At 47.0% G+C, this 25,289-nt stretch overlaps 1 protein-coding gene across 1 annotated transcript; it reads right to left on the bottom strand.

Moving 5' to 3' along the window:
* Nucleotides 1-913: 913 nt before the first annotated feature.
* On the bottom strand, nucleotides 914-24,956 carry LOC135914657 (ammonium transporter Rh type A-like). The gene is made up of 9 exons (XM_065447587.1): nucleotides 24,497-24,956; nucleotides 22,711-22,894; nucleotides 17,856-18,006; nucleotides 16,917-17,061; nucleotides 13,593-13,756; nucleotides 10,656-10,793; nucleotides 4,582-4,715; nucleotides 3,252-3,418; nucleotides 914-1,204 (listed from the first exon to the last, which is right to left on the bottom strand). Exons 1-9 carry the CDS (start codon nucleotides 24,657-24,659, stop codon nucleotides 984-986), a joined length of 1,467 nt encoding a protein of 488 aa, XP_065303659.1. The 5' UTR covers nucleotides 24,660-24,956; the 3' UTR covers nucleotides 914-983.
* Between the last annotated feature and the right edge of the window lie 333 nt (nucleotides 24,957-25,289).

Here is a 25,289-nt window from a genome sequence, read left to right as displayed (position 1 = left end):
CCAAGCTGTGCAACTGGGAAAAAAAAACGAATGATTTAGGAAACACGGCGCAAGATACGATCTCAAGACGTCCGGTGTTCGGTCGTCACACCTCTGACAACCTAACACCTCGGGTATGATAATTGTATCTTATGCAGCTTTTTTTTTTTGTTAATCTATTGCTTCGTCGAGCAGCTTGGCTATCCTCAGCTGGGACGCACGGCATGTGCGTCGCTGGCCGATTTGAGGGACAACAGAGAGCCTTTAGCAGAGCCACCTTACATTCCGCTCCTCTCAGACGGGCGTATCCTAGGAATTTGCACACGGCCGCACAGCGGCAACGCTAGTGCATCTGCGCGTAGTGCTCGTGCAGACGTGCACAGACAGTCATCGAGTCAAAGCCGCTCCTGCAAACCAGACGTTCTCAGAAAGCGCAAAAGTGCCTTCACGGCCTTCTGAGCCGATGATTGGTGGGGACGGTGCTCTAGTACTGTTTGTCCAATCAGAGGACGATCATCGAGTTTCCTCAATGTGTTGCACACAGATTGTCTTTGTGCTTCACAGTGAGGATAGCAATAAGCTGCCAATGTTCCCCTCGCATTCAATGTTCGCTAAGAGCGGAAGCCGCAGAAGGTGAGGGCAAAACAGTGTCAACGCGGTACATTGAACCTATATATCACCTGATGTATTATTGCTGTTTCTTTGCTCTGCAGCGCAGTATTCGAGCGCACTAAACAGAAATGTGGACGTATTAACGTCTGAGGTCTAGACAAGATGATATACGACTGAGCTTGTACGTGTCTATTCTTAGTCTGTGTCCTATTTCGAGCTTCACACCCCTTCTGGAAGTGCGAACGTCTGTAGCACTGCGGTACGAACTAAGCTTGATTCCCTGTTGGTAAATGCCTGAAATAGAATCATCGCACTTCTTTTATTCACATTGCTTCCATCGTTCAGTAGTAGTACCAGGTAGGTTACCATTCTATGACCGATATTTTTGTCCTTTAGCGGGTAGAGAGGCCTACAGCTCTAGCCTTGGTTTCACGCACAATGCTCATGACGCGGTTTTTGAACCGGACTGGCGGCCTTCTTGGAGGAGAGGCCTTTCGTGGCTTCACTTCCAGGAACGTGGGCAGCTCGGGACCCGCCACGCTCCAAGCAACCCCATCGTCAAACAGGTCTTGGACGTCCACGGGCTGAAAGCATTCCAACCGAACCAAGAGTCCTGCACGAACGCACAGGGAGGCCACAGCGGTATGAACGACACTTAAGAAACAAATGAGAATGTTGTTTGCATTACAAACGTTCACCAACGAACATTCGTTCGACTAAACACGTAGTGCGCAAAATACATGATTGAAAGATAGGAAGAGAGACAGGACAGAGCGCAATGCTTCGGGAGACGTATTCTGCGACGATCACTTTCGGCAATAGTATCGCCGTCAGGCGCGCGCTGGTTGGCTGGTTGACCAAAATCGGATGAGCCGATTGGCTAGTTGAGCACTACGTCACGCGAAGGCGACGGTATCGCCGAAGTGATCGTCGCAGAATACGTCCCCGGGTTCAACGAAAGTTCGCTCGTTGATTGTCTTTTTACGGGTACGTTAAGAGTCGCTCCCTTCCAAGGCATGTATATGTGTACCTTCACTAACCAACAGTCATACTCATAATGATTCTGCAGAAAATATATTATTTTCCTGACTGTGTATGACAGCGAAAGCTACACATGATATAACGTGAACGCTTTATTTTCACAGAAGAAAAAGAGAAAGAGAGAGGAAGATACTACGTATGGCGCTGCGAAAGATAAGAGAGGTAGGCCACGGCCACCTTTTGTCGTAACTGTAAGGATGTTGTCGGCAAAATTATGCACGCATGTAACACTCGAAAAGCTTCGTTAATATCAATAATAATTAATGACGGAAACTGATAATCTTTACTGGCCGTAACAGAGAGCCTTCCATCCGTTTTTCTATAGCCCTTAACTAAAAAACGAATTCATTTGATGGCTCGTTTCACGTCATATGGACAGTCATCATAAAGCACACGTTTCACGTCATCGTATCAACCAATGTATTGACTCATTCGTACCATAGCGAGCAATGATTTGGTGCATTAGCCCACTACATTGTTACAGTAATATTACAGTAATATTGTTACATTGTTACCGTAATATACGTGAATCGTATTGTGAGGTTCATTAATGAGTATTTTGACCTTCACCTCTCGCATTTCTAACGCATTTCAGTTAATGTACTGCGCCCTCTTCCTTCTGTGACACCATCGCGGCCCTGAAGATAATCAATATAAGACAGTAAATGAACAATTATGAACGACATAGGACACTCGCGCATACTTAAGTACTCGATCGAACAAGCCGAATGAATAATGTCTACATGGGCGAGCTGACAAAGTAGATTGCTTAGCTCCTCACTGTCTGCGAGACAATGAAGTTGAGGCGAGATAAACAAAGAAAATGTGCAACTAGTAACTGAAGCACTTTAACTCAATATTCGTTACACGTGGTATACTTGGTATTATTCCGTGAGGTTGAGTTGGGCGTGCTGAATCAGCGTGACCGATGACCACCGTTCCCTGATGAACAGGTTACTGTTTTGACAACGATGCTCCGACATCGAGACGCAAGGCTTGGTTACGGGTGTTAGTTCTCGTGAGGTAAACAGAATAAGTTAATGGCTTTCAATAATGCCTCATGTTTAAACCAATTAAGCAGCTACGCTGCCCGTTTAGTTAACCTTTGTGTAAACAGGCACCACGAACAGGTTGATTTTGATTTGTGCCAAGACCAGGGTACCACGAGAATGGCAGGCCGTGCAAGCTGCGGTACTGTGACCGCAATCAAATTGTTTATGAAGCGTTTTAGTTCACTGTGCTTCTCCTTGTTCTGCGACACAGAGAATAGCACCATATTAGAGATGTCCGCCCCACGCATTACAAGGGTGTGTTTCGTAATTACACCCTCCACTGCACCTATTTAACACCATGTACATTCGTAACACTCCATATAAAGGGTGTGTGCGAGAACATCACCCTGAATGTGTGACCGAATGCATTTGGAGCTCCACTTAGCTGCATCACACAGGTCACGGTGTGTGCCTATTGCTCAGACGCACGCCGCATTGACGCACCACGTGGTGCTTAAAAGAGGCGTACATTCCCGCCATATTATATCAGCTTAAAAAAACCTCAAACCATACTCTCCTATTTCGCATTCCCGTCAACTTGGCTTCTCAAATCAACGAAGGAGTCACCTGTGGCCAGGCCGCCAGAGATGGCGATGGCCAACGTGGCGAGCAGAGCCCAGAGCTGGTAGGCGGCCTGTTCTCCGGCGGACCGGCCCAGCCCATAGGTTACGTTGAAGCCATGACCGTTGGTCACGTTGAACACGGACGCTCTCGCCGGATAGATGGAGAATAAGCTGCGAAAGGTGCAGATGCTGCGCAATCCTTTCACAGCAACTATATAGCTGTCCGTGACAAGATTCCTTCTTTTTACCCAGAGTGGTAAAGTGTTATGCGAGTGGCGACACGCACGGTTTCAGGCACGCGCCCTAAGAATACGTCGTCTTGGCTGAGAATCGGAGCAGGATACGCCGCATCGGGGATGAGCACAAGAAACCATGAAGCTAGTCTCGCAGCCCGACTTTGGTTGTAGTTCCCCTGCTCGTTGATCTCGTGAGAATGATTAGATTGTGAGGCTATAAAAGCGAATGTGTTCAAACTTATGCACCTATCTGGAAATGCGAGCGTGTGCGCAACAGCACAGTATATCCGTAATAATACGAGGCAACTCTCTGTTCCCCCTTTACCCTTCCCCACGTTTAGGGTAGCCAACCGGGCGACACCTTGGTTAACCTCCATGCCTTTATTTCTTCTCTCTATCCCTCTGTTCTGAAATCGGTTCTACGAAGCCTCTTCAACTGCAAGCTGCTACGCGCTTGCAGTGAAGCGCATTAACATTTAGTTGCCTTTAATAAGAGCCAAACGTAGGGACTGTTTTTGAACACACCGTCTACACAAGAAGGTGCGAAAAGTAAATAGACCTGCTAGTGTTAACAAATGGCCCTATGCAAAAGTGGTCAGACACTGGCAGTCGCCATTAATTACTGCGCTATCGTGGATTAATATGTATTGGAGACAACATCTATGTTCCCTTTCTTGTTGTGTACAAGATCCATGCATATAGATGAATGTACCAGTCGAAATCAACTGAAAGTTTCTTCATAGAAAAGGACCCGTGAAAGCACGTCAAGTTACCAAACTTGAGAACAAAGAACTACCAGCTGCAGCAATTTATCACCCTCCCCACATAAGATGAAGAAATTAGTAAAGCATCGCAAACACAGTGCTGAAAAAGCTTACAGAGGTCACCCTGCAATGCATATTAGCGCCACGTGGAAAACAAAGACTCGAGAAGGACGGTATAGTAAGGAACAGAGCGGGCACTCTGTCCCCTTCTTTTTAGGACCTCGCTTTCCAATTCACGCTAATATGCATTCATTATTCAACCAACTCACGCCAAGCAACAAATGTTACTACCCTGCTACCTGCCCGATTTTATCTCTCGCACACGAATACTCACCTGTCGCCATGAGACTCGTGGGACGTTGTGGCCGCCAGTATGATGCTGCTGACGCCTGCGAGTAATCCCGGCATGCCGTGCAGGTTGTGCACGCCGCATGTATCGTGTACGCTCCAGCGACGAGACAGGAAAGGCTGCGAAGTAGCGGAGAATGAGCCCTGCAGCGTTACTCATGTTGAACGAATCTCCAATATCCACGAGTGCTCCAGAAAGGCAAGAGAGACCTCGCGCTGCCTGTGCTACATGTTTGTCAGCAAACGCTCGTTGTTTCTGAGTGCAGATACAGTTTCCACAGGACGCGCTGCGAGCTCTCCTAACGAACATTTGCATATTGAACGGAAGGGCTCGCTGCGTGAATAAAGCTACAATGAAATGTCAAGATTTACAGGCATTAAAGAATATACAGGGGACTATAGGTCAACCTTAAAAGCCATTCGCGCATTATTCAAATTCCAGAGCACCATGGGCCCTGACTCGCGGTGACCATAGGCCTATTTGTCATGCGCCACTACTTATTTGCGCCTTACTCACGTATTCGTACTAAATAAATACCGTTCCCTTAACCGAATCACAGGGCTTTAAGTTGCGACCGTCACAGCCTACGCGTTTCGTCTTGCATTTCACTGAGATGGAAAAGAAAAGAAATTGAAAAAAAGAAATGCAGCAGATCCAACGAGCTGGAATCTACATATAGCGAAGCCTAGTGTGAGTGCATGAAGAGTCGAAACACGAGTTTGTGTTTACTGAATGCCCGCACAGAATGACAGAGAAAGCTTTATTCAGGCATTGTAAAGAGCCTAATGCAATGCCGACTCCGCTGCCGCCGATGGACGGAGGCGAGCTTTCAGGTTCTCTTTTTTTTATTCTTCCCGCCCCCGCACGGTTGGCGCCGCCTCTGCCACGGAGGCGCGGAGGCGAGCGCCATCTCGTGGTGCAGCAAGGAGCGAAGCGGCGCGCGCGGCGCGTGTATCCCACTGCAATTGGTTGGCCTATTCTGCAAGAGAACAGCCAGACGCCACGGTGACGAAACCGGGCGAGGCTCGCAAAGAAAGAAAAAAAAACATTCGCTTTTAAAAAGAGAACCAGCCGCACTGGTAATCGAACCCAGAGGTAAAAGGAGAGGCCACATCAGCCGAGCCGAACCGCGAACACGTTCCATGTCGTCTCCGATATTTCAAATCCGCGCTGCACGTGAGTACACTAGGCGTACACGCGTGTCCAGAAGGTTCGACACATAGTTTTGCTGTTCACTAACCGAAACAACATGGTAGGTTGCCTTCTAAAAGCCCGCTAGCCTCAAATGCAGCTAGTAAGGACGCACTGAACAAGAGAGCAATATAAATATAAATAAACTAAAATACGTCAAACCTTTCGGAGTTGCTTTAAAAAAGCATCACTATAGTATAAACATAACACAAAGTTGCCAGATAGAGCATGACCTGTGACAAGCACGAGTGCCTTCTAATCATGTTCAGATTTTGATTTTACAGCAAAACCAACGAGTAAACGCACAACAGATGCGGAACTCGACATAGGAACCTTGGACGAATGGTGTGGTAACCTCCGCAGTCACAAAGAGATTGTCGCTAGAGAAAAATGTGGCCACCACGGAGGAAGCTCCAGGCGTTGATCTCCGTCTGCTTCATCTATGGGAAGCCCGGAGGGGGTTCACCAAACGGTGGAAGAGGCAAAAACTAAATTTGAAACTCAAAATACACATTGCTGAAATCACACACAAAAAAAGGGGGGGCGGGGCAGAGGAATATACCCTAGAACTCACTGAAAGTAATCGGAAGTGATTCTGAGGCAGTATGGGCGGAACGCTGAGTAGGAGAAAAAGGTGGCGAATACTGAGAGCCGTCACAGACTCGACCAAAACTAAGGGCGATACCAATAAGGCGCGAGAACGCCTGCTCCATACATACACAGACACGGAGGAGGAATTCCTGGCATAGGTGGAGGAGAAGTGCTTTGGAGGAGACATAGCACCCCCTATCTACAACACAGAATATCAAGGGAAATTCAACCATATGTTGGACGCCCCCATCGGTGAATTCGAGATTCACGCAGCTATCGGGTGCATGACAAGAAATACGACAACGGGAGCGGACAAAATCGCCAATGCAATGATTAGAAAAATGAGCAACTACTCCATCGAGGCCTTTACAACATTCATAAACGAGGACTGGGCACGAGGCGCCATCCCACAACAATGATATCATGCCCAGGTAAATCTAATCCCAAAGCCCGGCAAGAAATTGGAGGTAGCAAACCTGCGGCCCACATCTCTCACGTCATGTACATGGCGTGAGATTATAAATTGACGTCGTTGACGTCATGTGAATTGCCTAGACGTTTAGGCAATTTATACGAGAGGGTGGTAAAAAAAAACTTGCATGCCATCTTGAAAACAAAAACCTGATGCCGCACACCTTTGGCTTCATGCCCTACCTCTCAGCTCAGGACGTCCTCCTCCAACTGAAAGAGGAGATGCTGATGTTATGGCAGTTGACATAAAAGGCGCCTTTGACAACGCGAACCATCAGGGGATTCTGGACGACCTCACCGACACAAACTGCGGGGAAAGAATCTAGGGCCTTCCCGAGTCCTTGCACTGCTGAAATCAAAATCAGCACCCTAGAATCGAGATTAATACAAGTGACACATCGTGGAGCATCACCAAGTGGCAGTAATCTCTCCAACCCTCTTCAACGAAGGCATGCTAGGCCTAACTAGAGCACTCCAGAACAAGCCGCATATACGGTCCGCCATGTCTGTGGACGACTTGACGGTCTGGACGACCATAGGCTCACTGGGACAAAAGGATAGAGAGACTGCAGGAAGCCGCAAGGCTCATCGAGGCATACGTAATGAAACGCGGCATGTAATGCGCCCCATACACAAAAAAAAACAGAATTAATTTAGGATATGGAAAGGCAAGAGGAACGGATTGGTCCCGACGGACGTGCGACACAAATTCGAGGTCTACATGACTGGGACAAAGATAGAGGAGAAAACTACCATCCGCATCCTAGGAATGTGGCTTCAGTCAAACTAAAGATGCGCTTTCAACCTTTACCGTATTCAGACATCCGTCAAACAGGTGTCTAGAATGATCAGAAGAGTCAATCAACAAATATGGGCATGAGAGAGAACTACACAATTCGGCTTGTCAAAAGTCTGGTCGAAAGTAGAATTCTGTACAGTCTTGCCTACTACAACTTGCTAAAGACGGAGAAAGACTTCTTAGAAACATGTCTGCGGAGAGCTTACAAAAGGCTATGCAGCTCCCCCAAACGACTTCAACGGAACTCCTTTTGGCTTTGGGCTCTCGAGTACCTTATAGGAACTAATGGAGGCACAGCTCAATGCGCAAAAGTCAAGGCTCACGCAGTCAACAACGGGACGAGACACCCTACGCAGAATGTGTTTCAGAGACTGAGCGGAACTCCAAAACAGATAGGCAGACCTCACAACCGCCCAGAGGAAAAAAAAATCACCGTCGCTCCAATCTGAAAAGGGATGCACCCCGTCCTAAACCCGGGACGCAAAGAAGCTTGGGCCAAGCACTACAAGAAAGCATAGACTGGCAGGAGTAACACATACTACACTGACGCCATAGTACACAGAACACGTATACCATGGTTTAAAACCACAGGGATAGATAAAAGTTACAGAGAAGTCACCAGCACCACAGCGTGGGCTTAAAAAAACTACGAGGCCGAGGAGATAGCCATCGCTACGGCTATCGCGGGGCACACCAACACAAGTGAGGAAGCCCACATGCTGATGAACTCTACGCAGGCGTGTAGAAACTGCCGAAAGGTAGGGTCTTCAGGGCAGCTGAAAAAATAATAACTAAATACGAGGACCTCGGCGCAATCAAATTCGTCTGGACACCCGGTCGCACAGGCCTCAGGGAAAATAAACTCGCCCGCACGGTTGCCACTGCTCAGGCAACATGCCAGTGTCCCCCCGAGAGTGAGGGGAGTATCGAACCCGAACCAGTGGACTGGAGCCGATCGGCAATCCTTGAACGTTGCAGGAGTGCTCGAACCCCCACCACATCGGAAACTAAGCAAAGCGGAACAAGTCACTTGGAGGATGTTGCAGACTCAAACTGCCCCGCATCTACATCTTCTACACAAACTAGATAAAGAAAGATATCCAGATGCATGCCTGTGATGCGGGGCCGAGCCTACGCTGGACCACATCTCATGGAAGTGCGCCGAGGCACCTCAAGAAAAACATTAACGAAACCACAACGCGAGAGGGATAGGAGACCGTCCTCTCCAGCTCGGAGGAGGCAGCCCGGAAGGCTGCCATACTCCAGGCGTGCCGAAGAGCTCACGCCAGCGGAGCCCTAGAATAGCGGCCCCGACCAGCCTGAAGACCGCTCGTCCCATTTTGTACAATAGAAGTTCTCTGTATATCTACATAACACACCAAAGCACACGACATGTCACTGCCACGAAAAATTGTTCACAGTATACGTAAGAAATGGATGTGGAGGCAGCCACAGACTGAATTTATGGTTATCCCGCGTGCGAGGCTAGTTCAGTCTCGTAGCAAGAGTTCCCCAGGAAGCACCATTTTAGAGGAAGAGGCAAGGCTGTTCTTGTAACGTGCAGTGTCGTCGAGCGGAAATACAGGCGAGGGGAAACGGAGCGGACAGGACAGACGCTCTATTCCACTTCGTTTTTTCCGGCCTGTGTTTCCACGAAACGACACTACATGATGCACCAACTGGCCCAATAGTCTACGCTTCCGTTCTTGCAATGTTTGACAGTGAGATTCGCCGGGGTGCTGCTGGAGGCTCCTTCTGTATTGTCTCTCTTCGTAATCATGCCAGTCACTGAGCATTATTTTCATTGTAAAACCCTATTGATTTGTAAGAATTTGATTGTGTGATGTCCATCCGAGTGTCTTCTGGTTCCGTTTTGATTCAGTATGAGAGCCACAGCTCGACAACGCCTGTTAATTAGGCCGTGCGCTAGGTTCCGCAATCCCGTTTCTTCGCTCATTCGACCTAGCCGACACCGTTCTCATCTGGAGGGGAAACATTTTTCTAAGTCGCCAGCGTGCGCATGCTCGTTTTCGGCAGCGCTCATAAATTTAGATCCGCAATGTTCATTCGATCGAAAAAGATGTGCGGGGAAACCTACTTGCGGAATTTCGTACCTTATGCGAAATGCGGCTATGCTACGTTGGCATTTAACATTACGACCGACTCCAGCCTAATTAGAAGCGTGACAAGGCGATGTTAGCGCCCTACTTAATCACTCGCTGCCATCGATTGGTGATTTAGAGATAACGACCTAGTGTCCAAGTTGTATATTTGAACTACAGCCGATCACGTCCCACTCAGCAGAGATGTGCTTTGACTGGCGAACGAAATGTCCGTGTTGATGGTAAGCTGATTACTTTGATTTGAATTGCGTTATCAGGTTTCCTTTTTTAACGCCACCTGCATCAGCTGTTTGCTACATGTTTAAGTAAAACTTGTGATGTCCGCTTACACTGACCGTTTGCTCCAAGTGCTAATGAACTTTGTAATGTGAGTGCAAGTATGTATGTCGGCGTTTGAACAATCGCTGCCTCGAATTATTAAAATTAGGGTCTTCAAAACATAATGATAGATGTTGCTTGCAAAAAACACCTCGCATTCGATAGCCCCCCGGCCCGCACCGACGGACGCGCTGTCGGTCCTGGCAAGCCGATGTAACGGAGTCAAATAAGCGAAAGAAACTTCCTCTCGCGCCCGGGCTATCTACGCCGTCACGTGACGCTTCTAATGAAGCAGCTTTCTACCACGCGTACGCTTGAGCTATCCACGTCATCATGTGACGATAGTATATGGGCCCTCCCGCAACGTCATGTTGCTGCTTCGTAAACAACACTTGCACCCGCGCTTGCGTGCATGTTATGCGAGGAAGCCGAACTTTAGGATACGCGATCATCGTGGGGCGAAGACGAACGTCAAGGCACTCTAGATAGTCAAGCGTCGAAATCACCGTTGGCCGTTTCTACAGCGGTCGGGATGCACAAATTACAAGAACTATGAACTCGCTCACCGTAATGAACTTGTATCCCAACACCGAGATTCCTCCGGCTATACTGCCCACTATGATGGCGCTGTGAGGTTCACCCAGGATGCTGGCAATGCTGCCAATGGCAACGCCACCTGAAAGCGTTGAGTTCTGTATGTGGACCTGCAATTTGTCGAGGATAAAAAAAAAACACAGTTTGCGCCAATCTGCGACAGACACTGCTCACGCGCGCTAAACGCACAAAAAGTACGTAGGTAGGTTGAAAAACACAGAATGGTTTCTTACTGATGCGAAAACGCGTACTCCAGTTAAACGACTCACCAATGTTCACTTCATTGAGCAGTGCGCTAAGTAAAGTTTTAGTAGGAGCAGAAAACTCAGAGAATGGCACTTACTAAATGTTAATATATCGATGGAAAGTGTTCGGAATTTTTTTTTTTCGTAATTGTCATTCACGTCGTCTGGTAGGTAACTGAAACCGACTCCTGAAGACCCCGAAGTCACGCCTACGTGCGCTATACTGCGGCCTACTTGCAAGGACACCCTTATGGATCATTATCTTTTGGGAAGAAAATGCTTCTTCGAAGAAGCTGTTTTCACGAGTTCACAAACGTAAGTCCTTGGTGTGGTAAGCGTTTACTGGGTTCATATTACTGTTAATAATAATATTTGGGGTTTTACGTGCCAAAACCACTTTCTGATTATGAGGCACGCCGTAGTGGGGGACTCCGGAAATTTTGACCACCTGGGGTTCTTTAACGTGCACCTAAATCTAAGCACACGGGTGTTTTCGCATTTCGCCCCCATCGAAATGCGGCCGCCGTGGCCGGGATTCGATCCCGCGACCTCGTGCTCAGCAGCCCAACACCATAGCCACTGAGCAACCACGGCGGGTCATATTACTGTTACGCACATTCTAAGTACGCCAATGGGTCAACATTGGTTAATCAAGACAACTACCAACAAAACGATAAGGTAGGGTGTTGGCAACTGCGTTTCGTGCCATAAAGAGTAAATAAGTGTGATCTAAAAGCAGGGTCCCGAGATTTGTCGTACAGCCTCTTGCATATATGCAAGTCGCATGTTTTCAATACAGCGTATTGAAAGCATAGCGTTCAAGATCACTTGTTAACATTGCTTCATTTCTGACTATCACAACTTTCTTTCATATTCGTGTTCACTGTTTAGCTGTACTTTATACATTTAAATTCTCAATTTCCCGAAGTCTAAAGAAGCAAAAGGTAGAGAGGTGATAATTTCTTAGTCTAAAACATACAGCTGTTTTGGCAATCCGCTTGCCCTTCCGCATTAAATCTGCAAAACAATGAACAAATGCATCATTCGTAGCTAGAAGAAATGACATGAGCCGCCCAACGGCTTAAATCATGTATCAAATCCTTAGAAAAGGCACAACAATTACTTTCCTTAGGAAATCGCTGTAGTTGGAAAAGCGTACAACAAGATGCGAAACAGATCAGGTTGAACACACGCTGATGCGCTATGCAGGAGGTCGGCTAGAATAAGGCAACCAACCGACATGAATCACGTGCGTGATTTGTACTTCCGCTACACATGTGATAAGCTGTAACTAACTGAAACCAACGACTCGCTTACCGAGTGACCTTCCCGAGCAAAACAAGAAACCGTGATGAGAATCTTAAGAGCGCGAATTTTTCCCAGATTTGACATATCACATCCAGCACTTCATTGGATTGTGGATGTTGGAGAAACAGTCTGAAAACCAATGCTGTGCTTCAGGAGGCTGTATCTTCCAATGGAAGGCAAAGTGCCGCAACGGGACTCTAGCAAGCCAGATGTAGTAACACCATACACCAAAAGGTACTCCGGTTTCCTACAATTTATGTCTCATATCATAAATGACAATGTAAGGTGCATACGCCGAAAATAAGAAAGCCGCATAAATAGATAAATTACGGAGATCCAATGCATATGCTACAACATATATGATGCGAAGCCTTCCTGGAGCGGTTAATTGGCTGTTATAAAGGTAGAAGCGATGCGTACAATTGTCTTTATCGTCATCTTACGCAACGTGCGACCTCATGCAGTGTGTATGCTTATGTACCGCTCAGGCCACAGCGGTAATGTCGTGTAACCTTTATGTTTATGCATCACACCGTTCACAAGCTATGCAGAAATGCAAACAGCAATTAATGCGAATGCGCACTGTGAGACGTCCACGCAGTGACATCACGAGGTGCGAAAGCGACGTTTGATGTTTGTTGAAAAAAAAAAGATTGGAGATCAACCGGCGGTGTGCACTGAGAGAAGTGCGACGCCAAGGACAGCGGTAAAGTTGACTCGCCTATTATTCGCCCGTGTCATCCCTGCGTCTTTGACGTAATGGAAACTCTCGCGCGTGCAAGTGATTTCACACACACGGGTCTTTGGCCGCACCTGCGCAGGCGCCTACGTGTTCTATTTGGCGAGGCAGTAGCAACAGAGACAGTAGCCACGGTCAGCAATGTCTTGGGAGGATTCGCAAATAAAGCTTCGCTTTGAAAGACAGCGTTCATCCATGAAAAACAGATGAAACGAAAGGAAAATTGGTACAGGAGCAAGAGGGCAAAGTACAGGAATCGACAAAAAGGTACGCCGTGAAACGCTACAAAACATTTTTAACACCACGTATACATTACGGCAGCAAAATGGGATAAAACAAGAGGAAAATGCACGTTAATTTACGGCAACGATAGTAATACTGCCTAATACGCTAATACGCTTGCGTAATTCTGCTTACGAGTAGGCATGAGTGTCGTTATCTGAGCATTTCGTGCGTGTAGCTAATTCCTGAAGCGTGGACCTAAAGCGCAATAGTATAGTGAGCATTACTAAAACGACACGCTGCACGGAACGACAGGCGCCCAGGGCCCTGGTGATTCAATGCTTCTCGACGTACACCACTCATTCAATTCTTCGAAGGAAACGTGCGCCACCGACCATGTCGAGTCTTCCTCGGCCGTCGAGACACGACGAGGCGGCGAACGCAGTCAGACATGACGCCGTCAGGGCGAGGTAAGTGTTGATCACAGCACGATGCCTCTCGGCGCCTTGGACCGTGGCGGCGTTGAAGCTCGGCCAATACAGCCACAAGAAAAGCGTGCCTGCGTAGGTGCAAAGGCTTCTTTTGTGCCGAGGATTCGCAGCTTTGATACTTTGATTTGCAGCTTTGCTCAACACTTCCCTGCAAGCAGCGTGCTTTCAGAACCAACGCAACCCTCTGTGCATTACGCTAATGCAACTAACGTCATATCAGGGTTTTTTTACCACTGTTTTGTTTTCGTTGTTACCTTCGTTTTCCGATCCTTCATTGCTTCGTAGAGTAAGTTCTCCTGAAACATTTACTGATTAAACTCCACAGAACATCACCCAAACCGAAAGTGACGAATGACGTAAAGCAACGCGTTGAAATAGATCTGCGACAAAATCGTTCCATTATTCCAGCTTAAGTACGTTTATGGAAAGCGTAAAGACGGCGGGAACATTAGAAAAGCCTAATTTGCTATCCGCATGATTGCGGGATGGTGCAGCAAAAATCAGCTGGGTTCTCCAAAACGGCTTGTTAGTTACACAATTTGCCCTGGTCCGAGGTATATGCGCAGGACGCTTGTGATGCGTAACCCGAACCGGAACCCCTCCTTCTCTCGTAGTCCTTCACGAGAGCCAACACAAATGAGCAACGCTTCCATTGCAAAGTACATTTGGATGTGCGAGGCACAGAGACGTGCCGGTATAATTGAAACTGAATTCTTTTTCGTAACAATCATCTGCCAGCGCAGCAACAGACAAAGACAAAAACGAATTAATATACGATCACAGGCGCTGTCATATCAACTGAAGCTTTAAAACATCGATGTGGCCAATATATACAATGCGGATTGCACCAATGCGGGAGAATACCAAAAGTAAAACCAACAACTTGTACAACAGCACCAACCCCATCGCGTGTGATTAAACCTGATTAAAAAGTTAAAATCATCCTGTGTTAAATTGACAGAGTGAATGACTACGGGACTGCGCGTCAGAACACTGGCTGTTCGATCAAGCACAATTCCAGGTTTATGCCCTGTGGTATACTGGCGTTGTGTACCAACCTCCAATTTCTTGCCGTAACCCGCCGTGGTTGCTCAGTGGCTATGGTGTTGGGCTGCTAAGCACGAGGTCGCGGGATCGAATCCCGGCCATGGCGGCCGCATTTCGATGGGGCTGAAATGCGAAAACACCCGTCTACTTCGATTTAAGCGCACGTTAAAGTATCCCAGGCGGTTCAAATTCCCGGAGTCCCCCACTACGGTGTGCCTCCTAATCAAACCGTGGTTCTGGCACGTGAAACCCCCTGGCTAGCTTTCAATTAATTTCTTGCGGTAAAGTCTACGTTGGCCAGACAAGGCGGGGCATAAACGTGCGCCTCAATGAACACGGCATTTCGTTGAAAGGCATAGCCAGCTCTTATCTCTCGAGCCACCGTCGCACTTGTGGTTGTTTACCGCTTTTCCATATCGTTACAAGGCACCGAGAGCAGCGGACGTGCAAGATAGCCCAGGCTTTTCACATCCATGAGCATGTGTCCGAGTGCCTAAGTCAGCCTTCCGTCACTATAACACAGGATGAAATTAACCATTAAAACCAGGTTTAATCACACGTGATGGGTATGGTGCTGTTGCACAAGGTGTTGATATTAGTTTCGATTTTCTCACTTTGGTGCAAAGCGCGTTGTACATATTGGCCCCGTGTTTGCATTAACGCTTCAGTTAACAGAGAGCGCCTGTTAACGCCTCCTCTTTTTCGTCTTTGTCAGGTGTCGCGCTGACAGACAATTAGCATGTTCCAACTCGCCTAGTTACTTGTGCGTGGAAATTGACATTGCAGGGAAATAAAAAGCTTTTGAGAGGGCTGTCCCGAACAGTAGCAATCCGGTGTGGCCGCACCCTGGAAAGGCCACGGCTTGGGAAGGCACCTGTTGCAGAACTACTACTGCGAGTGTGCTGCACGAAAATGGAATTCATAAAAATTCTCTACCAGCTAGCTTAGACCGCATGCAGGGGAAGGTAAGTGTTGTCTCTTGGCAGCACGCATGCCAAAAAGAAGAAAAAAAATGTCAGTATTGCCGTGGAAGACGTGATTTCGCTACATTATAGCAACATGAGACCCCTTTGTTAAGACGAAACCATCAACCTGGCGTGTTGTGCCACACGACATTTGCGAAGAGCGCATATGAGGAAGCAACGCATTCCGGGAAGCGAACGGAGAGAGGTCGCGCGGCGGCGACGGTGACGTCATTCAATGACTAAGCGAGAGGGCACCGCGACCGAATCCTCGCGTGGGCTGATGGTGCCCACCAACGACGCAAGACCGCTGCAGATCTGCCCTTCAAACTAAACGACACTCTTTGAAGTCCCGGAATCACTAAGGCGGGGAATTACTATGGCGGGGTTTCCCCCGCTCGCGGTACCGGCCATAATCGACAACAAGGAAGGTATTGGCGTTGTATTGTGGCGATACGGAATTGCCGTGTTGTAACTGTTTCGCAGCACCGCGACGGAGGCTATTCGAACGCAATATGTTCCGCTCCTCAAGCTGTGTTCTGGACAGAGCTAGAATGACTTAGTATCTTGGCTTGGGCCAGCTGGTGTGCTTGGGGCAATTGGTGTACTTGCAGAAGCGCATGTTATTTACCGCGAGAATGATGAAACACGAAGGCACACGACCAGCACGAAGAACATAGAAAACAATGTGCATCACCCAGTGTAATCATGTTATTCATGTTACGCCGTGATTCATCGTTCTCGCTGTAAGTAACGTGAGTCCCAACATGAATCTTGGTTTTGTTTGTGCTATTTAAAGGCACAGAAAAATTCACGAAACGTGAAAGCCGGGACGGCAATAAGCAAAGTGGGGCAGCAGGTGCCTCACTTTCTGTTTCAGGACACGTCAGCTACACTGATAATTAAATTAAGAATGAGAAGAGGGAGACGTACAACTTGTGTAAATCGGCTGCTTACAATACAAACTCAACGCACACATATCCACTTGCGTGCAAGCACACACAGGCAACTCAGAGTAATTAAAAACCGGCGCGGCACACTGTGAAGTTTATTCGCCTTCCACTTCCCTCCCACACAAAGGTGCACGGTTTCTATGAAATTTCTCACAACGGGTGCCGCCCGTTGGTATGCCTACTTATTCGCAACTGAGCTGCTTTTAGCTTCGCGGCACGTAGAAACGCGGATTTTGACCGCACCACCCGTAAGGAGCGCAACTGACCAATCATGGCGAAGACGTCAGAAGCGTACGAAGAGCCCTCGCTGCGGTGGCCGACGTGGTCTTTCCTATGCAGGACGAATGCTAGTGCCAGGCCGAAGTAGGCCCCGAAGGTGTGCAGGAATATGGAGCCGCCAGGATCCACGGCCTGAGATCGAGAAACACTTGTTAACTCGGCAAACGACAACTGCCACTGCCACCATCAAGGCTAACAATAAAGACAGTCGGTTTAGCATGCGCTAAAGAGGATGAAGGCGAAAGCCTGCTCGCTGAGGAGTCATTCATTAAATTACTTGACATTCTCATTCGAATGCCTTGTTACTTCCTATTTCTTGTTTTACTGTTTAGCTGAATGTACACCTCGAAACAAGTTGCCTCAACTTCCGAAATGCGTTAGGAAACTACATGAAAATACTGGACACACGACAAACGATACGAAAAACTTAGTTCAAAAATGCGAAATACGCGCTACACTCGTTGCCATTGATGTTCTTCAACAATACCCGTCTTCAGGATCAGCTGGGCCGACTGCTCGAACGCGCCTGCGCGCAAACTCAAGACAGTTGGACGAAATCAGCATTTAGTGGCACGTCTGACAGAACTTTGTCATAGAAACAACCTTCCTTAAGAAATAGCACAAGAAATACGCATAGATTCATAAATCGAGAAAACATTCAGCTTAGCCAACTATGAAGTCGTGCTATGAAGCGCAGTTGTACAAATTGTGCGCCAAGAAGCAAAAAACATTTAAGAACGAGGTAATTGATCCGATCGAATTTTCGAGCGGCTGCAACTTAGAATCATTTCTTCAGATAATGGTGAACCCGACGACTCGGAATTAACGCGACGAGAAGTGTATAGTTACACCAGCAGCAGAGCTTGGATGGTTAAATTGTCGGGGAGAAATCAATAGGAGCAAGCGATACAGTTTGTATACTTAACCTGGAGCACCGCTACACCTAGGTATTCGTTGCCGGCGCCAAGCGCGGTTTCCACGATCCCGATAATGGCATTCTGGATCAGGCTCGTCTTTCCCAGAAGTGCGCCGAGAGAGATCAGGTACGTGACTGCCGAAAACTCGGCACCCAGGAGGCTTCAAACAAACAAAGAAAAATGAGTTAAGCAAGCATTAACGAACCTTTGCTCGAAGCTTGTTTTTGCAAACTGTATAGGTAGCGAAATTTTCGGGGACCAACAGAAAACGATGGTGTTCTAACAGTTGAACGAAAAATAAGTGCAGGTGATATTCAAAGATTCGTAAAACAATGTAGATAGCAGAATTTCCGTAATGGGATCGAAACTCTGACGTGTTTTTTGTGGGAAGCGCCACCGTTCAGGCGACAGATATTTCATTTCTTTTTTCTTTTTTGCATAGAAGTCAACTGGAGTTGACGGAGGTGTACTGCTTTCAACCTCGCCAGTTGGACCTACCTACCTTTCTCGGCCACTGACATTGCTGTAGTACACTACGACGTAATTGTGCGGGTTCTTCAACCCATTCCCCCAGTCTGGTCTGCCATTGCTGTCGCAGATAGGGAAGAGTAACCGTTGACTCTTCCATCCACCTCACCTCCACGACCTGTCAAGCCTTTCCAACGTCCTCCCCCATGACCAAGATTAGGGATAAAGGTTCCTATCCCTTTTCCCTAGTGTAGACTAGCAGGTCAGAGCAATCTAAAACTCAGGCTGACCTCCCCGCCTTTCTGTAAATATTTTTTTCGCTCAAGGTTTTCTGACACTAATTCTGATTCAGGCTTAAAAGGTGCGGACTCTCTATAACGGCCGTAAACAGCGACGACAGTATTGTGACTTAAAGTTCCGCAATTCCAATGTACTAGTGTACCAGTAGTGCGCTCGAAACCTACGTCATTGTTCATCGACGGTTCTAACACATTCAGCGAAATTTTAAACTGTGCGAGGAAGATTGGACGTGAGCAGAAACATGGACACACACACTGCGCTTTGTGTGTGCGTCCATGTTTCTTTTCCCGTTCTGTCTTCCTCGCGCAGTTTAACATTTTGCTGAATCTATGAACTGGCTAGCCCAACAACATGCCTTGCTTCGAACACATGCACGTATACGCCCTGTTCGGCAATTTGAAAGTACCGAAGCCGCTTGCCAGCCATGTAATATGTTGATCGCGCGAGACGCGACCGCTTCATTCTGCTAGGCCTTCGGGCATGTCACGCGTGTGGTGAAGGAGCTACAATGTTGCCGACCTTTAACAACGGTCTTGCGAAGATACCAGCTACAAGAGTTTAATGACGGTATACGGCAGCATACAGAAGCAATTCACGTGACCATCTCTGCTTGCAGTAACAAGTGAAACCGATAATTTTATTGGCCCACAGTCTTGTGAGAAGCGATGAGGCCGGAAAATCTCCAGTTCGAAGCCAGCGTGGCGGAAACTGTTATGGAGCATACGGTCCAGCACTGAAGACCTTATGAACGTGAACCCACGGAGCATAAAGTTTGATCTCAGTTCAAATCCTGTTAACCCTTAAGACACGTAGGGCCAGGGACCTTATACACGGACCATAACGACTACGGAGGTTTATAGAAGTGTCGAGAAATTGTTCCATATATGTTAAATTTGCACTCTACTGAAGTATACATGAACTGATGTTTAAGCGAATGAATTACAACTGCGTTAGTGTACATCATGTTATCTAAGCCTTTGTTCGCCCGAAGATCTGCTATTCAAGTGATATTTGCTCGAGTAGTACCTCGATGTGAATGACTTCTACTGGTTTCGATGGCTCCACACCGAACCTCCTTGCATAGCAACTGGAACATATTTCTCTATGCGAGGGCGTTCCGCAGTAAAACACATGTTTCCAAGTATCTGGATGTAAACATCTTAGTGACATGTGATTTTGTCCATCTGTACTCCTTCATGACCTACTTCTGTTAAGGTCAGTGAAAGAAGGCCCGTAGCATCGTTAATAAGTAGTAAATAGAAATAGAATAGCGAAATAAGTACTGAAAACTGAAACAGACAAGCTTGAGTGAAAGAATTCGTTTCAACGGAGGCGATGTAATCGAGTGGTGCTTGGTGATTGTGGTAAAGAAGCCAAAATATGTCAACCAAGTTAGTGTGCGTGTTCATGAGCTAACGACGTGTTTTGGGCCCCCCAGAAGTAGCGCTTTTTTGATTCTTTCTTATTTTCAAATTGAAACTTATATCAAGCAACAAGAAGTTAGTCAAAATTGGTGAAAGTCAGTCAAAGCCAGTGAAAAATTGTGGTCTTACGTTCCACACAGCATTTTGCACTGTCATGAGACATTTCGAAAAATTTCAAGCCAGCGAGTTCCGCGGTTGATTTATCGATTCCGGAACTACATATCAACAGCCAACTGCCATTGACTATTTTGCTTCATTTCAGTGAGTCTTATGCGGTTTTCCTTAATCGGGGCCTTTTTCTCCCCTCAATAACGAACGCAAACCGCGCTGTCTTGCAGGTAAAGCGACGCTTCAAGAAAGAAGTGTTGGCCAGAACAGCCACCAGGAACTAGTCGTTTCGCTTCCTTTCTCAGAGCAACACAAAAAGCATAAGTATCGTTAAATTACTGATCGCCGTGGCGTTAACTATGCTCGAAACGGTGACCGTTCCCGGCTGTCACTGATAGCGACATCGACAGTCTCACATCATAGTCTATACTTCATAATACCAGGTTCGTGCAAACATTACTACAAAAATTTACATTGCTAGCGCCAACACGATCCGTGAAAATGGAGCGGCTCTACCACCGTAGAAATATTGATCACCGGCGCGTTGATTTTTCGTCGCTAACGATGAGCTGGCTTCAGAATTCCTTTCTTTATTGCCTTTTTTTTATTCTTGCTTTCTTTCGTGAAATCCCTTCTTCGGCAATTTTTGTGGTCAGTGGTACATTAACTAGATGTCAGTTATGTAACGCAGTGTTGTATATATTCAAGGTATTCAATATATTCACGTTCGCCTCCCGCACTTTTTTTTTTATTGATATGATATAAGGAGATGTTGGCGCGCAATTTAAGGCGCCGGCTACTTCTTATCTCTTGGGTGGATCCGTCATACATCATTCAGGGTTCACGGTTAAATATCAAATAATCTTTTCACACAAGCACCAGGACTTATAACGCAACGTTTCCACAGGAAGACTATGACATAAGGAACACATGGTACATACAATATACATGGCAAATGTCTCCACACTTATGTAGTCGAAAGTCTCAAAAGTACAAACGATACTGTCGCCTAATAACACATTTTCTAGTCAGCGGGTCAGCGGGTACATACAATATACATGGCAAATGTCTCCACACTTATGAAGTCGAAAGTCTCAAAAGTACAAACGATACTGTCGCCTAATAACACATTGTCTAGTCAGCGGGTGGTATATACATCGTGTAAATATATTAGCACATACAGTCACAAGACAACAGTCAACATAACATAATTCCCAAACAGATGCATATATAGAGTGACATTGAAATTAACAGAACAATGAAAGCACTAATAACGTCCAACGATGCCACTGTCTTAAGGAAAGTCTTTAGTGCGCCTCCTGCACTTCTTGGTTACACAATGCCTCCATGATTGCTGGTACCTCTAATGAATAAAATGCATTTTCATAACCTATGAAAGTCATATAGAAAAGTTGGTTTTATTCCGCAAATTTCTCAATTACCTGATTGATGACATGGACGTGATCCATTGTAGAATATCCCTTCCTGAAGCCAGCCTGTTCTCTTGGTTGATTGAAGTTACGTGCTGCCCTGAGTCTATTGGCAATTAGCATGGTAAATATTTCATATAATACTGTAAGTGATCTGATGGGCGTACAATTCTTAATTCTTTAACGTCTTTCTTTTTATGGAATAGTATAATCTTGGCATTCTTCTAGCTCTCTGTTACAATTGAAATCGTGAGGTATTGCGTATGAAGGGCCCCAAGCTCTTCAAGCATATCTCCTCCATCTCTGATTAGATCGACTGTTATTCCACCTACTCCTGCCGTTTTTGCCCAGGACGTGTTTTGCAAGGCTCTTTTAACTTCATCACTAGTTATAAAAGGAGCCTCCGTATCCTGCTCATCACTACTTCCAATGAAGGTTGCGTGGCCGCTCTTGGCACTGTACAGGGCCGCTGTGTGCGTATACCACGCCGTCGTGTATACATTGAACAGAGCTAAATGGACAGCAGCCAACGTCAATCTACGTCTTTATAAGCCTTTCTTTGGCCGCTGAGAAACGACAACGGTTTTCCGTTGGGTCTTATCACGCGCACCATCGAGGACGAATGGACGGACGGGTGAGTGGGTGGATGGATGGATAGATGGATGGACGGACGGACAGACGAGTGGGTAGGTGGATGGATGGATGGATGGATGGATGGATGGATGGATGGATGGATGGATGGATGGATGGATGGATGGATGGATGGATGGACGGACGGACGGGTGAGACGGACGGACGGGTGAGTGAGTGAGTGAGTAGGTGGGTGGGCGGGTGGGTGGATGGATGGACAGACGGACGGACAAAAACCCAAAATGCTGCGAGGTGCGACGCCTGCAGCGACGACTAGCGGTGCTCCTCGTACCGCCAGCGTTCTGAAATGCCTTCAGCGCAACGGTAAACCTTGCTGTTGCTTCTAATGCTGCGCGTTTGGCCAAAACTTGACAATTTAATATTTATTTGCTTTTGTGAAGAAAACGTCACAACTTAATTTTCACCAGAACTGTGAACTGTGATATTTTCACCAGAACTGTGATAAGCAGCAGACAGAAAAAAAGGAGAGATTTAGGCTGGTACCTTTCCATGTCGAGCGGTATTTTGGCACTGCGCACGTGCCATAAGCCACGCATGATGACGGCCCATTGGAATACGATGGCGCTCTGCAGCAGCGTGTTGCCCAGTGCGCTGTAGCCGAATCGACGCAGGAACGTCATCAGGTATCCGAAGCCGACGTACACCATCACGTGCACATCCTCGAACACTGCAAGCCAGGAAAGGGGTGGGTGCTCATTTGTGAAAGCATCACAACCTGGGAGAAGCTTACTCAATTGGGCCGGTTGACATCATTGTGGGATGTGAAGGAAACAACGCGAGAACAGAACAACGCCAAAACAGGTAAACACAGCACTGAGTGAGAATACACAAATTAGCAGCAGTATTAAATGTAAGCGGTGGTCCTAATCAATAGAAATGAAAGAAGGAAGGAATTTTTTTGTTCGCTGCACTGTAACTGTCTAGCTACAGGTGCTGACACCTGAACGGCGTTCCGCAGGGCAGGAGGGTGATGGTTAAACCCATAGTTCCCATGACGTATTTCCGGTTCTGCAAAAATGATGGGGAGAGGAAATAGTAGATCCCCCTTTTTTTTATAAGTGCATGTGAGAAGACGTTGGCGCCTGCCTTAGTTTGCATGAATTACCGCAGCAAAGGTCTTAAAGGGACACTAAAGCTAAACAATCAATCAGTTTAAGCTAATAAAGCTTTCTTTGAAACCCTGCAGGCAGTCATTTAAAAGATAATGGTTTGATTATTAGATGAGAAAATGAAGGTCGAAGTATCAGTATTTGAATTTTCCGCCAAAACCCCGATGCCGGTACGCCAGTCTGACGTCAGGGATTCCAAATTATGTTTTCGCTTTTGGGCCGCGTTCCTGAAACTTTCCATGTTTAATATTCAGTTCCCTTAGAACACAATGTAGTCAGTCTGTAACGCCATATAATGCATTAGGCCCTAGAAGATGCCATCAAAATCCATGACGTCACAGCGAGCAGATGCGGGAACGTCAAGGAGGTGTCGCCACCCGTCTTTCGTTCTTGCGCTTGTTCTGGCTTACCAAGCGTCTTATCGTGGTAAGAGTTTGGCGTCGTAGAAAGGTAATTTACTGATGCAGAAAGAATCATTTTTCTCTTTAGTGCCCCTTTAAGTAGACGAGACAGAACCTTCCCGTCTACTTCGGGTCTGATTGTGTGCGGTGCTCGAAGGTGGTTTCACCAATGGCGATAGTGCGTACATATTGCGCTAGGGTTATATAGTATTAATGCAGAAGCAAGCTTAAAGACACTGTACTTCGCATTTCAGCACACACTTCTACGTGCAACATGTTAAAAATACGGATATTAGTTTGTCTTTGACGGCGCGCAATCCCTCCCGAGGAATATGTTCAGGGGACAGAAAACAGAAATACAAACTGCAATGGCGTTGGGTTCACATGCAGCCGCACGGAACCCTAATGGCTCTTGCATGCAGGGGCGAGCGATACAGGCGAAACTACGGTGTATTTGGTGCTATAAGCTATCATATGGCGGCAGTTGAAGAGGACGTTTACATCCCGTTTTTCCCATGTACTGGAAGGCTAACGAAACGACAGCAACGCAAACAAAAGCGGTAACAGCCTTTCTCTTTTCCATCTTAACCGTTGCATACAGGTCGACGTCGGTGCGATTCAGGCATGCAACTGTGACACTGCAGTTTGCGACGGCAACTCATCTGCCGCCGCAGAATCACACTTTTAAATAAGCTCTCGTCACGCTTCCTATCTCTCGCTTACATTTTAATTTGCGCTGACATGCACCGGAGCACTCACTCGGATAGAAACGGTGGAAAGTTTCTTCGTTGGACTTTTCCTCGGCGGCTGTGACATGTCTCGGCTGAACGGGCCGATCGAAGGTGACGCACACGCCGAATAGAATGAGCAGGATCCCTTCCACGAGGCCTAGTGCAAACGCCGTCTTGATGCGAGGTTCCATGCCGAATGAACATCGCCGACGATACGCGCTCGACAACGCACTATTTTCTCTTGAACTGCCGAGGAGAACTCGTGGTGAGCATTGAATATTTCAGCACACGGCCACGAAGAAAGACGATTAAGGACATGGCGAGGTTGGGGGCAGTTTTAAAGCGGGCGCTTAAAACGGTAATCGGTGCGGGCGGAAAGAATTCCGTAATGCACCATTAGGCACGGCCCGAACAATCTGTATCGCGAGTAGCACGGCAACTGCACAGCAACGCGGTTTCCACGTTCCGGGAATGGAGCATTGCGGCGAGCATGAGCGTTAGTCGGGAATTCAAGGACATTTGCTCGTTATCGGCGTTACTTTGATGAACGCGTTCGCGAGGCGTAGTATAAAGACTGGCTGCCAAAATATAAATAGAATTCATTGTGCCAGGTTTGGTTCCAGATTAATCCGTCTATATGTACGGTCTTAGTAGACGGAGTCGCAATTGTGAACTTAAGCGCTTCGCGGCACCGACCAAGCGTGTGAAGCCACGTTTTCTGGCACTTAATTAAGCTTTGGGGGACACCATATTGGGGTGCTAATGCATATAGACGTACGCTTTGATGAACATTTTGTCAAAACTACAGCGTCCTTCAAAAC

The sequence above is a fragment of the Dermacentor albipictus genome, chromosome 4, assembly GCF_038994185.2.
Source record: "Dermacentor albipictus isolate Rhodes 1998 colony chromosome 4, USDA_Dalb.pri_finalv2, whole genome shotgun sequence".
NCBI classification, from domain to species: Eukaryota; Metazoa; Arthropoda; class Arachnida; order Ixodida; family Ixodidae; genus Dermacentor; species Dermacentor albipictus.
Note: the sequence above shows the minus strand (reverse complement) of the source record. Positions and strands in the feature narration are given on the sequence as shown.